Genomic DNA, 12,876 nt, shown 5'->3' on the forward strand with positions numbered 1-12,876 from the left:
ATTGTCATTTTGCTCTGGCCCAGATTCTAGGTCCAGACCTGGTTAGTAGTCTTTCACTGGCTGCTGCAAGACCTGAGACCTTGGATCGCAGAGGTTTTGCTGTTTGTTTTGAGACCGGGCCTCACTTAGCTCTGGTTGGCCTGCAACATCCTCCTGCCTCTACCTTCCAAGTGCTGGGATTGGAGACTCGTACCAACCATACCTGAGTGTCTGTTTGTACACAGGGTTTCTCTGTATAACAGCCCTGGCTGTCCTGGAACTCACTCTATAGACCAGGCTCAAACTCAGAGATCCACCTGCCTCTGCCTTCCCAGTGCTGGGATTAAAGGTGTGCGCTATTTTTACTTCCAACTGTGTGTGGGGATGTAGGATGCATGTGTGAGGGTACACGCATGACACCAAGCACATGTGGGAGTAAGAGGATAACTGTGGAGACAGTTACCTCCTTCCGCCTCTAGACGGGTATAGGGGGTGGAACTCAGGTCATCAGGCCTGTGTCATCAGGTGGTAATCACCTTTACCTCCTGAGTGGTCTGGTCAGATACGAGTACTTGGTAGATTTTCTGGGATTTGGCTCGGAGTCTCTTTGGGTCTCACAGACTTTGTGGCCCTGACTCAGAGAGATGGGTGTGGTAGGTAGGGAGAAGGAGGTGAGGAGGGTAAGTAGGGGCTCTTCTAGCTCTTTATTTTAGTCGATGCTCTACTGCTGTGAAGAGACACTGTGATCAAGGCAGCTCTTACGAAAGAAAACATTTAATTAGGGACTTGCTTACAGTTCCAGAAGCTTAGTTATTATCGTTGTGGCAGGGAGTGTGGTAGCATGCAGGCAGGCACCAGAGCGGTAGCTGAGAGCTACTTCCTGATCCACAGGGCAAGAAAGCCTGGCGGGAGCTTTTGAAACCTCAAAGCCCCACCCCCCGCTGACGCACTTCCGCCAACAAGGCCACACCTCCTAATTCTTCCAATCCTTTCATTTAGTGCCACTCCACGGGACTAAGCATTCAAACATGAGCCTATGGGGGCCATTCTCATCCAAACCACCATCAGTTATTTCCTTGCAGCTAGAAATATAATCTGACGGAAAATTCCTTTGATTATAATGCAGCATGTTCTGTTGAAGCCTTTGCAGAGTCACAGGATGGCATCAAGCAACATGCTAGTGTGCACCTGCAGAGAAGAGAGGCCAAAGGGGAGGAGCCTCTGCCTCTCAGGGCTTCTGTGCTCCCTCTTCCACCTCTCATGCCACTGTCCAGGGCCTCCGGAGTAGCTGGCAGGGAGTAATGCCACGCCCAACTCTCTTCTGTCTTCAATGTACCTGTCCATGACAGTTCTCGATTCTTCACCTCCAGTTATTCAGCTGAGCTCTTCCTGGTTATCTGGGTAGTGTAATCATTAACCATAAGACATGGCATCCCATGATCAGCTCCATTAAAGAACTAGAATGGGGGGCTGGGAATGTAGCTGAGTGGGAAGCAGCATGCTTAGCATGCTTGCAACCCTTGATCTGAGCCCTAGTATTACACGCATGCACGAACACTGTGGGGGTGGGAGGTATTTATTAAAATTTAAAAAATAAATAAACCTGGAACTGAGGAGAGGGATGAGACTTTGAAGGTAAGCTGACTAGCTTCGGAAGGTTCTAGTCCTAGAAGCCCAGACTACCTTGACAGACTATATTCTGTTCTCAAGAGACAGACAGCCCTGCCACATCCTCACATGGGCCACCAGCAAGTAAGACAGACAGCTGCAACTTGCCCTGTAACCCAGGCTTGCTGGAGAAGGGGCTGGGATTCCATAATAAATCATTGTATACTTCCATGGGATCTTGGCATCATTAGTCAATGAGAACTTCAAAGGCTTGGTCTAGCTGTGGAATGGGACAATAAAAATGCTAATCCCATGTCTTAACTGCATAGGACCTGCCTGTTCAGCCAGCTGTGGAGAGAGAGAGGGCAAAGAGCATGGACCCCATAAACTCATTCCTCAATAGTTTTATACAAGTATCGTTTGGGATTCCTAGTTCAGATTTTTCTGTAATCAAGTACTTCTAATGATTGTATTTTCTGAAACTTAGAAACAGGAAGACACACACACAAAAGGTCTAGAGCTCCTTGCAGATAGAAAGCGAAATATAAATTCTTTTCATCAAATAACAGCATTATCTGCTGAACCTTTTGCAAAGCCCCAGAACTGAGGCCAGCACGTGTCAGTGGCATTCCTGAAAGAAGTATTCTAAAAAACGGCTAGGTGCTAGAGAGATGGCTCCATGGTCAGGAGTGCTTGCTGCTCTTCTGGAGGACTGGAGTTGGAGTCCCAGTACTCACATGGTGTGGCTAACAACCACCTGTAACTCCAACTATAGGGGATCTGACACTCTCTTCTGGCCTCTGAAAGCACTGCACATATATCATACACAGACATACATGCAGGCAAAACACCAATACCCATAAATAGTAATAGAAGTAGTAATAATAGTGATGGTAGAGATTTTAAAACCCAGCAAGGAGCTCCGGATGCAGCTCAGTAGAAGTGCTTGCTACCAAGCATGATAACTTGAGTTCCATCCCCATGGATGATGGAAGGAGAGAACCAGCTCTTGGTTTTTTGAGACAGAGCTTCTCTGTATAACAGTCCTAGTTGTTCTGGAACTTGCTTTGTAGACCAGCATGGCCTCGAACTCACAGAGATCTACCTGACTGGCACAAGTTCAGTTCTTAAGAAAAAACAATACACACCAAGGATGAGCTGGGTCTTCACCGCCAAATTGTAAGCAAGTCCTCACTGTGTTTCAAGTCCTACTATCTAAGAAACAACTCCAGCAGGTAGGTAACAATTCCCTGTTCCTTTTTAGAGAGGCGGGACAAGAAGCTTGGACTTGAGGGCATGCGCAGCTCCCAACTATTCCAGGCCTCAGGCAGCACTTTACACCTCCTGAGAAGGGTGACTGTCCAACATTTTTGCCTCTGAATCTTTTTGTTTAAACCAAAACAGGAAGCGTTAGAAATCTAGTCAGTTGGAGAAGGATGTGAATAAGCCCGGCCTTTTTCTCACCCCTTCCTCTAACATGGATTCCCAGAACCTACACAATACTCTATGACCAGGCTGGCCTTGAACTCATATAGATTCACCTGCCTATGCCTCCCAAGTGCTGGGATTAAAGATGTGCGCCACCAACGCCCGGCTCAAACCCTTTTCTTTTGTTGTTTTGTTTAACAATGATCAAACTTGATTGTCAACTTGATGGAATTAAGAAGACCCAGGAGTTGAGTAAATCATATCTCTGGGCTTATCTGTGAGAGCATTTCCAGAAAGGATTTACTAAGTTGTAGGCTTTAGAGCCAGATGCCAGCTCATGTTCATCTCTGCCAATTCCCAGGAGGACACCACTGATTAAGATGATGCTCTTATTTTTCCATTTCTAAAGTAGAGCTAACAACACTATCTGTCATCAGGTTGCTGCTGCAAGGACTGGACCAATTATGATTGGGTCAGGTTTGACAGTACACAGCTATAATTCTAGCACTCAGCATTTGGACTCAAGGCTAACCTGAGTTACGTAGAGTGACACCCTACCTCAGAAAATACAACAAAACATTCAAACAAACAAAAAATGAACTAAAAAAAAATCATTATTATTGTGGTACTGAGTGATGAATTCAGGGCCACACAAATGCTGAGCAAACTTTCTATATGTGTGAGAAGATTTGTTTGTTTTTGTGGCCTATTGTTTTCTGTCGGGGTCCCACTTAACTTGCTATGTACCTTGAACTTGTGATCCCCTAAACCTCAGTTCCATCTTCACCTCCTAAAGGTGATGCAGTCATGGGGATGAAATCCAGGACTTCCAGCATGCTCAGCAAGCACTCTAGCAACTTGAGCTATACTTCCTGAACTGGGCTTGCAAACCTAAGCATGCAAGCTACAGCTGCAGCTTCAGCCTATGAGGATTTTCTTATGTGAATCACTTTGAACAGAGTCTAGCAAATAAAGGGAACAAGTACTTGACATTGCTATCAGTTAGTCGTGAACTTTGACTGTTGCTTCATTATCAATTTATTTCATTGCATGTGGCTTAGTTAATTGGATAGTAATCAAGTCATAGTAACAGTGTTCTGGGATACTGCTTTTCCAGTGTCCCAAAGGGTTTTAAAAACCTGAGTGGGATGTGTTTCAAACACAGAGGGTCGCCTCTACTCACCCCTGTTGGCTGTGACCCCTTTGGGGGGTCAAACGATCCTTTCACGGGGCTTGCATATCAGATATCCTGCATATCAAACATACAATTGATACAAGTAGCAAAATTACAGTTAGGAAGTAGCAACAAAGTAATGTTACGGTTGGGGGTCACCACCACATGAGGAACTGTATTAAAGGGCCGCAGCGTTAGAAAGTTGAGGACCACCATTCTAAGGCATCGACAACTCTCCTCCAACTGCCCCTCCAAGCTATAAAACAGTCTTGTGCAATGATGTTTCATTGTTTTTGCTGAGTTTCCACCGCTCCCTCACTTCGCAGAAAGTAAACAAAGGATAAGCAAGCTAGACCATTGAAGGAACTGGTTTTCACAAAAAAAAAAAAAAAAAGGTTTTCAAAATAATGAATTTTGGTAGATGGGCTTGGTCAGGTTTGGTTTAGAAAATGGAAGATTCATCTCATTCACTCAACATTTTAGATTGTGGAAATTTCCCTGAGACACGCCATTCACATCCTGAATCCCAGAGTCAGAAACATGTGAGTGTAAGTCAGATAGCGTCCTTCCTCTCGCTTTATCAGTTAACAAGTGGTTCCTAAGCAGATACCATTGACGAATTCTGCCACATGACAAGAGTACAAGCAGGAATAAGACATTGTCCCTAACTCTTTTCTAAAAGTTCCGGTGTTGCTGCATTAATATGTAACCCTCTTTTTTTTTTTTTTTTTTTTTTTTTTTTGGTTTTTGGAGACAGGGTTTCTTTGTGGCTTTGGAGACGGTCCTGGAACTAGCTCTTGTAGACCAGGCTGGTCTCGAACTCACTGAGGTCCGCCTGCCTCTGCCTCCCGAGTGCTGGGATTAAAGGCGTGTGCCACCACCGCCCGGCCGTAACCCTCTTCTTAAATAAGGAGTCCGCTCCCTGCTAGGGCTCCCTCAGCTCCCATCTGGGGCATAAATCACACCTCAGCCTCCTCTTTCCATCCCAAGCAGTGAGCAGAACTGAAGTGAGAGAGATTGCAAGGCCAGGGGACGAGGCAAGGTTCACCTGCTTCACCTCTGCACCAAAATGTCCATCCCTCGGTCCTTCCCGCCCACAGTGCCCCCTGCCCAGCCCATACTGTTAGGAAATAAAACAGGTCAAATGATAGGAAACATTCTAAGTGGTGACAACTCTGTCCACCACAGTTTAAAACAAGATATTTTAACAAGGCTTGTCCCTTACAACAATTTTGTTAAAATGTCAAGGTCCTGTGTGTCCATTACCAAATAACAGAAAGAAACGCCCCTTCCAATCATATCAGAGCCTTCTCCCTTAGGGTAGGACAAAGTAAGGCTTGAGCCTGAAGAGTCAAGGTCAGGCTCAGGGAAAGGGGAGACTGTTAGGAAAGGTTCTTCACAGGGTTTATGGGTGACTGCTGAGAATTTAATGGTTACTTTTTTTAGGCTGCAACAAAATGCCTCCATGGAAAATGTCTAAAGCAAAATGTCAAACAGAGGACAATACTCGGCTCACAGTACTTCTGGAAGCAGTATCCCGCCATGCCCTGTGTCCAGGATTAAGACCTGGGACTAAAATGAACCCTTACCATAGCCTTTATGGTGTATGTTCTGTAATTCACAGGCAGAATAGGCCTTCTCCTTTGGCATATTAGTCATACAGATCCATTCAACAATTTCCTCACATATTCACCAAAGCATACTTTATGATCGTTAAACAACTGTAAGCAACTAGTATACAGACAGTCCTGTTGGTCGGTCCTGCAAAGTGACCGCACACAGATGTGCATCTTGATTTCAAGGAACTCTCCTGAGATGCTGGAGTCGAGGCTTAAGGAACTAGCATGACTCTGCCTCAGGAGGAGGGAAAGGGAGCACCGAACCCGAGGCAAGAGAAAAATGTTGAGTAAGTGAGGGAGACAGGAGCTGTAATCCTAGCAGGTATATTTCCCAAACTAAGGAGTTTGGATTTCATTACAGAGACTGGGGAAGCACTGGAGGATTTTAATAAGACAACTGACATATTTCTTCTTGGGCTCACCCAAGGGCGGAGTGAGGGAAGCCAAGGATGAATGAAGACAAACTACTTGCTGTAATCTCAGTGAGAAATGAGAATATAAGAAATAGCAACAAGCAGAGTATTTTTTTTTTTTGAGGGAGGCTGGGAAAGGCGAGTTCAGTCTTAAACGTCACATCTGAGACCTACGGGGAATTGAAACCAAGAGATGCATGAGTCAGTTGGCTCACTAGGCTGCCTTCCGGTGTCAAGCATTTACAAGACTATTCCAGAAGCATGTGTACCTGGAAGCCTCATTTGGAAAGAACAAGTATACCGATCTGGGAAAATGACATTTTGGCATGTTAAAAACACTGAAAATGCAGAGAGTTAATGGGGGAGAGGGATTATGCTACTGGCTACCAAACTGACACTCTGGAACAATTTATTTCTAATTTCTTACTAGACTGAGGTAAACGCAGGGTTCGGTGGGGGTTCCTTCTCATACTTGAAAATGAGCGGAGTACCTGGTGAGACCTAGGGATTCCTTTTAGTAGGGCTGAGGAGCAAGAATTCAGAAACGCGCCCTCCAGTGGTAGTGGAATGAGGGGTCTCCAGCACCCCGTTACCACCAAACAAAGCCCTGTGAAGAAATGCAATTTACGAGGATCAAAAGGCCACATCGCTCGTACCGCTTAACCAAAAGAAGCAAAGGAATCCTCCCAGGGGCCCGGATCTCCCTCCCTTACCTGTCACGTTGGCCAAAGGAAAATTTCACTTTCGACTCGACAAAACAAGCCCTCAGATTTGACAGCTCGCAGTCCGTCCCGCTCGGCGACAAAACACCTAGCAGCCGAAGCGCGCAGTCTAATCAGATCCTCCCGAGCCTACTGGGCTGGGCTGCGACCACGTGGGTGACCGCGGCCAGCAGCAGCGAGCAGCGCAGGGCGGAGGAGGGGGCGTGTCCGGAGGGGAGGAGGCCGCGGTGGGCGTGGCCTACGGAGCCGGGCTCCCTCCTCTCCCCTTTCGCCTTCGCCCTTCGAGCCGCCACGTAACGCCACGTCCCCGAGCATGCGCATCGCGGCTGGTGGCGGTGGTTGTTTCCGGGCTCGGGGGGCCCGAGCGGCTGCTGAGTAGGAGGCGGTGGCGGTGGCCGAGGCCGGGGAGTGCGGAGCGCCGACTCGGGGGGCCAGGCCCTTCGGGGGCCGGGGGCGGTCGTGTTTTCTGTGTCTGAGGGGCTGGTGAAGCCGGCGGCCGAGCGACGAGATGAATTTCCTCCGCGGGGTGATGGGGGGCCAGAGTGCCGGACCCCAGCACACAGAAGCCGAGACGGTGAGCGCAGCGCCGGGGCCGGGCTGGGGCCGGGCTGGCCGAGAACCGGGCGTCCACGCCGCTCCCGTCGCCTCCCACTCCCTGCTCGGACGCGCGAGCTCCCCACGCGGCGGTGCAGCCCGGGGCCGCGGTGACAGGAGGGCTTCGGGGACCCGGCTCGCCCACGGACCGCCGCGGCCCCTCCCTCCTTCCCTGTAACCTGCCGGCCGGCCTCGGTGCCGGCTGAAACCCGGCTCCGCAGGGCTGGACGGAGGTTAGAACCCAGCTGTTGGCGAGGGCGTGTGGCTAAGAATAAAACGAACTTCTTGGGGCACAGAGCCACCTGCTCCTGCCCCATCAGCTGTAAGGGCGGGTGTTTTGCCCTAGGGTTGGCGGTTCAGACCCCTCTCTGTTCAGGCTCACCCAGTTGTGTCATATGGCAATACTTGCACGCTGTGGTGATCTGCGTTCTAATCACTCTAGGGACGTTTCTGCTCTCCTGGTGACACAATTTGTAGCATTCTTTAAAAAAATTATTAAGGCACGGAAAGCCAGTGTTTGATTTTATGTTTGGAATACACTTACTGAAGTTTGCGTAGAGTCGACTGCAAACTACTGTAAATGGCATTTAAAAACAGAAACCTGATTTGAGAATAAGTTTAGATACACAGAAAATGATCGCGTGTGACATTCTAACTATAAGCTTTGGATAGCTGTCATACCTTTGTTTGGGGGATCCAGAGGGATTATAAGGTCCCCTGAAAGATAGGATAGGGTCTTTACTAATGAAGAGAGAATTAAAGTAACTTGACCAGTCTTAGAGCTAGAATTCTACTACAGTGGAACCTAAGCCTTCTGCTAAGCCTAGACTTTGTTGCTGATTCTTTTATTTAGTTCTTACCTGGTGATTTTGGAAATTTACATAATGCAAATGTTAGTACTTCTGGGGAGGACTGAGGAGTTCTGAGGATTGAATCCAGGGCCTACCACATATAAGGCAAGCGTTCTGCCAGCAAGCCAGACTCGACACTAGGTTAGAAAACTGTCAGGTCTGTTTGCTGCGTTTGAAAATACAATCTCCTCTTCCCTTTTCCATCCTCCCCCAATATTTGACTTCACTTGTCATCCCACATGGCAACAAGACTACTGTTACTAGAAAACCAGGGACTCTTTAGATTACCATAGTCACAGCCCATCTCTAGCCTTTCTATATTTTGACGGGTATTTGTGTGCCTCAAATTGAAGTTAGACCCTGATTTGAATTCGGGCTTCCCCTCTTGATTGACTTGGACAGTTGAGGGAATGCTGACATTTTCTAGGTAACATGAATGAAGTGCTGGCTAGGGATGTAATGAGTTTTTGAGTGAGAACTAGAAAGTATGGATCTCAGTCGATGCTCAGTCTTATGGCCTTGTCACAGTGACCTCCTGGAAAAGGTGATTGAGAGTATAGGAATTTAAAGCTGGAAGGCTCCTTCAGGATCATCTATGTAGGTCAGGCTTCCCCATTTTACGGTCACCATTGTAGATCTGGGACTGGAACACTTGGATTCACTGTGCATAGATCAACAGCATAGTTTTTTCATCATTTCTGAATGATACCCCAGTGTCACTATGATGAATACATAAACTGAAAAGAAAGTGACAGTCCTTGTGACAGCTCAACTTCATGTGCGCTCAAAACTGAAAAAGTGGTTTGCTTTTCTAAGGAGAGTGAGTTTACGGAGTTACACTGTGATCAAAACCAGTTCTGATTCTATAAGGAAGTACGGCAAGGACCCATGGGTGATTAATTTAGGATTTATAGAGCATCAGTGGAGTGCACCGTGTAGTATTAGATGCTTTAATTGCGGTATTTGATTTGGCCTAGATGTTTGCTTACAAGGGCTTTGAACCTTTGACTTCTATGTCACCATCTACTATTATGTAGGTTCTTCCATCTCTGCAAAATTGAATTGTGTCTTCTCCAGAATGGTTCTCCATCCTGCTTTTTCATAGCTTGTTCCTCAGAACTGTCATTAATTGTTTTCTCTAGGATGCACCCCTAATTTCTTGCCCAAAAGACTGCAAATAATCTTTTTCATCATAGAACAACCATTGTGACAGGGTTTCTCTGTGGCTTTGGAGGCTGTCCTGGAACTCACTTTGTAGTCCAGGCTGGCCTCGAACTCACAGAGATCCACCTGCCTCTGCCTCCCGAGTGCTGGGATTAAAGGTGTGCGCCATCAACGCCCGGCCCCTCTGCTTTCTTATCACGTGTATTATTATCCTTTAAAGTGTCTTTTTGGTTCAAGGATCAGTTGTATGGCAAGGTTTTTTTTTTTCCTAGTAATATATGCACTATAAAATTGTTTTTCAGACATTTCACTCAACTAATTCCCAATCCCCCCTCCCTGAACATTTTTTAAATTAGAGTTATATTTCAAATAAACCACAGGTATAACAGTCAGAGCAACTTACAAATATTAGGTTTAACGAAATAAATGCCATTTTATTCTTTTAGGGACCACAGTTGTTGAACTATTGAAGTCTCTTGTGTCAGACTTGGAGATTTTTCTAATGTTCTGCTGGTTAACTATTTTCCTGCCTTTTTTCTTCCTTTCTTGTGGGTGTAGGGGAGTGGTGGTTGTTTGGGTCCTAGAAATTGGCCCTGGGAGTAAGATACAGCCAGCCCATGCTTAGTGTCTTCTGAATGTGGGAGAAGTGTACTATTGGTGGTGCTGCGCCGTGCCTAGCCTCAGTAAGAGTGGACTTGTGTTAGATTTTCTTCAGAGTCAGCCAAGCAGTAAAGATCTGTGTTAGTGCCACAGGATCCTCAGCAAGTTTGTGACATGGGGGCATTTTTAATCTTGAATTCCACCCACATGACACTTTGAATTTTAAAGTCTAATACCTTTTAATATGGTTCTTCTTTTGTTCCTCAAGGTAGAGAAAGACATTGATGTCTGATGACTGAACCTCTTTCACCTTGGCTTTGCCCAGTGCTAATAAACATAGTAGGCCCACACATTCTTGTGAATGCTCACGTGTTCTTAGTTTTACGTCTCCTGTTCAACTGGTACTCATTTTAAAAGGTGACTTCTTGGAACCTTATAAGAAATATGGATATATTTGATGATAAATCGTAGGAATGCTTTGTTTTCAAGCACGAAGTGGCTGACAGAAGAAAGCTAAGTGTGACTGTTCTGCTGTAGGTGTCTTTTTGGGGTTGGTGATGAACTGGCTCAGCAAGCAGAAAGGTAGCAGCTAGACACAGGTGTACATTCTTTTAAGTGAGAAACAGATTTTAAATGTACGGTTTGTACGGACCAGTGACTCAGCAGGTAAATCACTTGCCATGCAAACCTGCCAGCCTTCCATCCCCAGAACCCACAAAAAGGTGAAGAGAACCAGCCTGACAGTTGTCCTCTGACCTCTCTGTACGCACAACGTAGTGTGAGCACACCCTCTTATCACACACAGCATACCACACACACACACACTCAGGTCTTTAGTTCACAGTTTGGGTTGATGAAGCACATTTTCTGAGTGTGACTGAGCACATCGTAATGTGTGTGCCTGGTGTCTGAGGAAATCATAGAGGGCATTGGATCCCCTAGAACTGCAGTTACAGACAGTTACGAACTTCCATGTTGGTGCTGGGAATCAAACCTGGATCTTCTGGAAAAGAGCATCTAGCGCTCTTAACCATTGAGCCATCTCTCCAGCCCCTGTAGTGTTAGATTTGAAGATGCTGGTATTTATGGCACACTGTTTGGTAGACAAATTTCACGGTAGTCTTGTGGAAAGGTTTTCTTTTTAGAAATAGTTCATTCATAGGGAAAGCGTGGACAGCAGATAAAGCAGTGCCGTATCTTGGCGGATTGAGATTCGGTTGTAGTAGACTCGGGCTGTGTCAGGGTTGAGGTCTTCCGAAGATAAACTGACCTGTGCTTTTTCACTTTTCTCATCTTCAGAGTTACAGATCTGCATTGGAAACAAATCTCTGTTCTTGCCTGTAGTCGATTAACAGTAACATTTTTATACTATTAATACATTATGAGTGAGTTAACTGTGCGTTCACATGAGTTATTTTAGGCCTACCAAGGAGGGTCTTCCTTGGGAATTCTTTTTTAGGAAGGTACAACAGGGTTTTAAACTCACAGAAAGCAAGGTTAGAACATTAAATTAAGTTGGTAGTAGATGTTGAACAAGTCCTTGTTAAGTTTTTGAATGTAGAGGGTTCTTTTTTTTTTTAAAGACTTATTTATTTATCACATATACAGTGTTCTGCCTACACACCAGAAAAGGACACCAAATTGAATTGTAGATGGTTGTGAGCCATCATGTGGTTGCTGGGAATTGAACTCAGGACCCCTGGAAGAGCAGTCAGTGCTCTTAACCTCTGAGCCATCTCTCCAGCCCCCTGTAGAGGGTTCTTTAAAAAATATTCTTTAATATTTATTTATCTTGCTTTTATATGTATGAGAATGTTTTTTTTTTCCGAGACAGGGTTTCTCCATATTGTTTTGGAGGCTGTCCTGGAACTCGCTTTGTAGACCAGGCTGGCCTCGAACTCACAGAGATCCGCCTGCCTCTGCCTCCCGAGTGCTGGGATTAAAGGCGTGCTCTACACCGCCCAGCGTATGAGAATGTTTTGCCAGGATGTATGTTTGTGCTCCTCGTGTGCCTGGTGCCCGAGAAGCCCAAAAGAGGGTGATAGGGCTCCTGCACCCAGAGTTACAGATTGTTGTAGATCACCATGTGGGTGCTGGGACCTCTGCAAGAGCAACAAGTGCTCGGTCTCTGACGTCACTGTCCTGCAAATATAAGTTAATTGTGGCCCTGTCCTCTCTTTTTCGTTTGATAAGTCTTCATTTTCTGGTTTTTTTAAACTTTATTTAATGTGGGGGGAGGGGGGGCATTTTTTGTCAGTTTGTAAGGCAAGCCCCTTTCCTCACTGAACCATCTTTCCAGACCAGCCTTTCATTTCATGTCCTTCATTTTTCTTTCCTATTCACAACACTTCCCATTGCTTTTTGGGCAGGATCTCTTTTGTGTATTAATAGGTGACATTATCAGCTTCCTCTTAGTTTTAATAAGCAGGTCATTCAGTTACAGTACTGAGCATATCCCATTTGCCTGTTAATGGGGTTATTTATTTCAGTTTTACTTGCTAAATGGAGCTGTGAATCTCAAGTGGCAATTATTAACAAAAAGGCATTCTGATAATCACCTTGTGAGTTCCATGATGATTTAAATGCTTTAGTGATGAGACTTCTGTTTTAGAGGTGGAGGCTTCGCTCTGTAGCCCAGATGCTTTTAACTCACAGTCCTCTTGGCTCGCAGCATCCGGAGTGGCTGGAATTACAGATGTGTGCCACCACACCTTGGTTGTGTGT

General features: G+C 45.9%; 2 protein-coding genes across 6 annotated transcripts in view; one reads left to right on the plus strand and one right to left on the minus strand.

The window, feature by feature from the left end:
• G3bp2 (G3BP stress granule assembly factor 2) overlaps positions 1-7,089 on the minus strand; it is a 76,433-nt gene extending 69,344 nt beyond the window's left edge. Inside the window, exons 1-2 of one of the 2 annotated variants that reach the window (XM_040747404.1) lie at positions 6,935-7,089; positions 6,713-6,828 (exon numbers count right to left, since the gene is read on the minus strand). The gene's annotated coding sequence lies outside the window, so the exon portion shown is untranslated. The remainder of the gene's footprint in view (positions 1-6,712; positions 6,829-6,934) is intronic. The other variant, XM_040747403.1, reaches the window with a different exon arrangement.
• Positions 7,090-7,281: 192 nt separating this feature from the next.
• Positions 7,282-12,876, plus strand: part of Uso1 (USO1 vesicle transport factor) — a 61,043-nt gene continuing 55,448 nt past the window's right edge. For 2 of the 4 annotated variants that reach the window (XM_040747399.1, XM_013112023.3), the window contains exon 1: positions 7,283-7,517. In XM_040747399.1, coding sequence (XP_040603333.1) covers positions 7,452-7,517 — 66 coding nt within the window. In that variant the 5' untranslated portion in view covers positions 7,283-7,451. Of the gene's footprint in view, positions 7,518-12,876 lie in introns of all 4 variants that reach the window. The other 2 variants (XM_040747398.1, XM_005068145.4) reach the window with 2 other exon arrangements.

This window comes from Mesocricetus auratus, unplaced genomic scaffold (assembly GCF_017639785.1).
Source record: "Mesocricetus auratus isolate SY011 unplaced genomic scaffold, BCM_Maur_2.0 Super-Scaffold_100006, whole genome shotgun sequence".
Taxonomy (NCBI): Eukaryota; Metazoa; Chordata; class Mammalia; order Rodentia; family Cricetidae; genus Mesocricetus; species Mesocricetus auratus.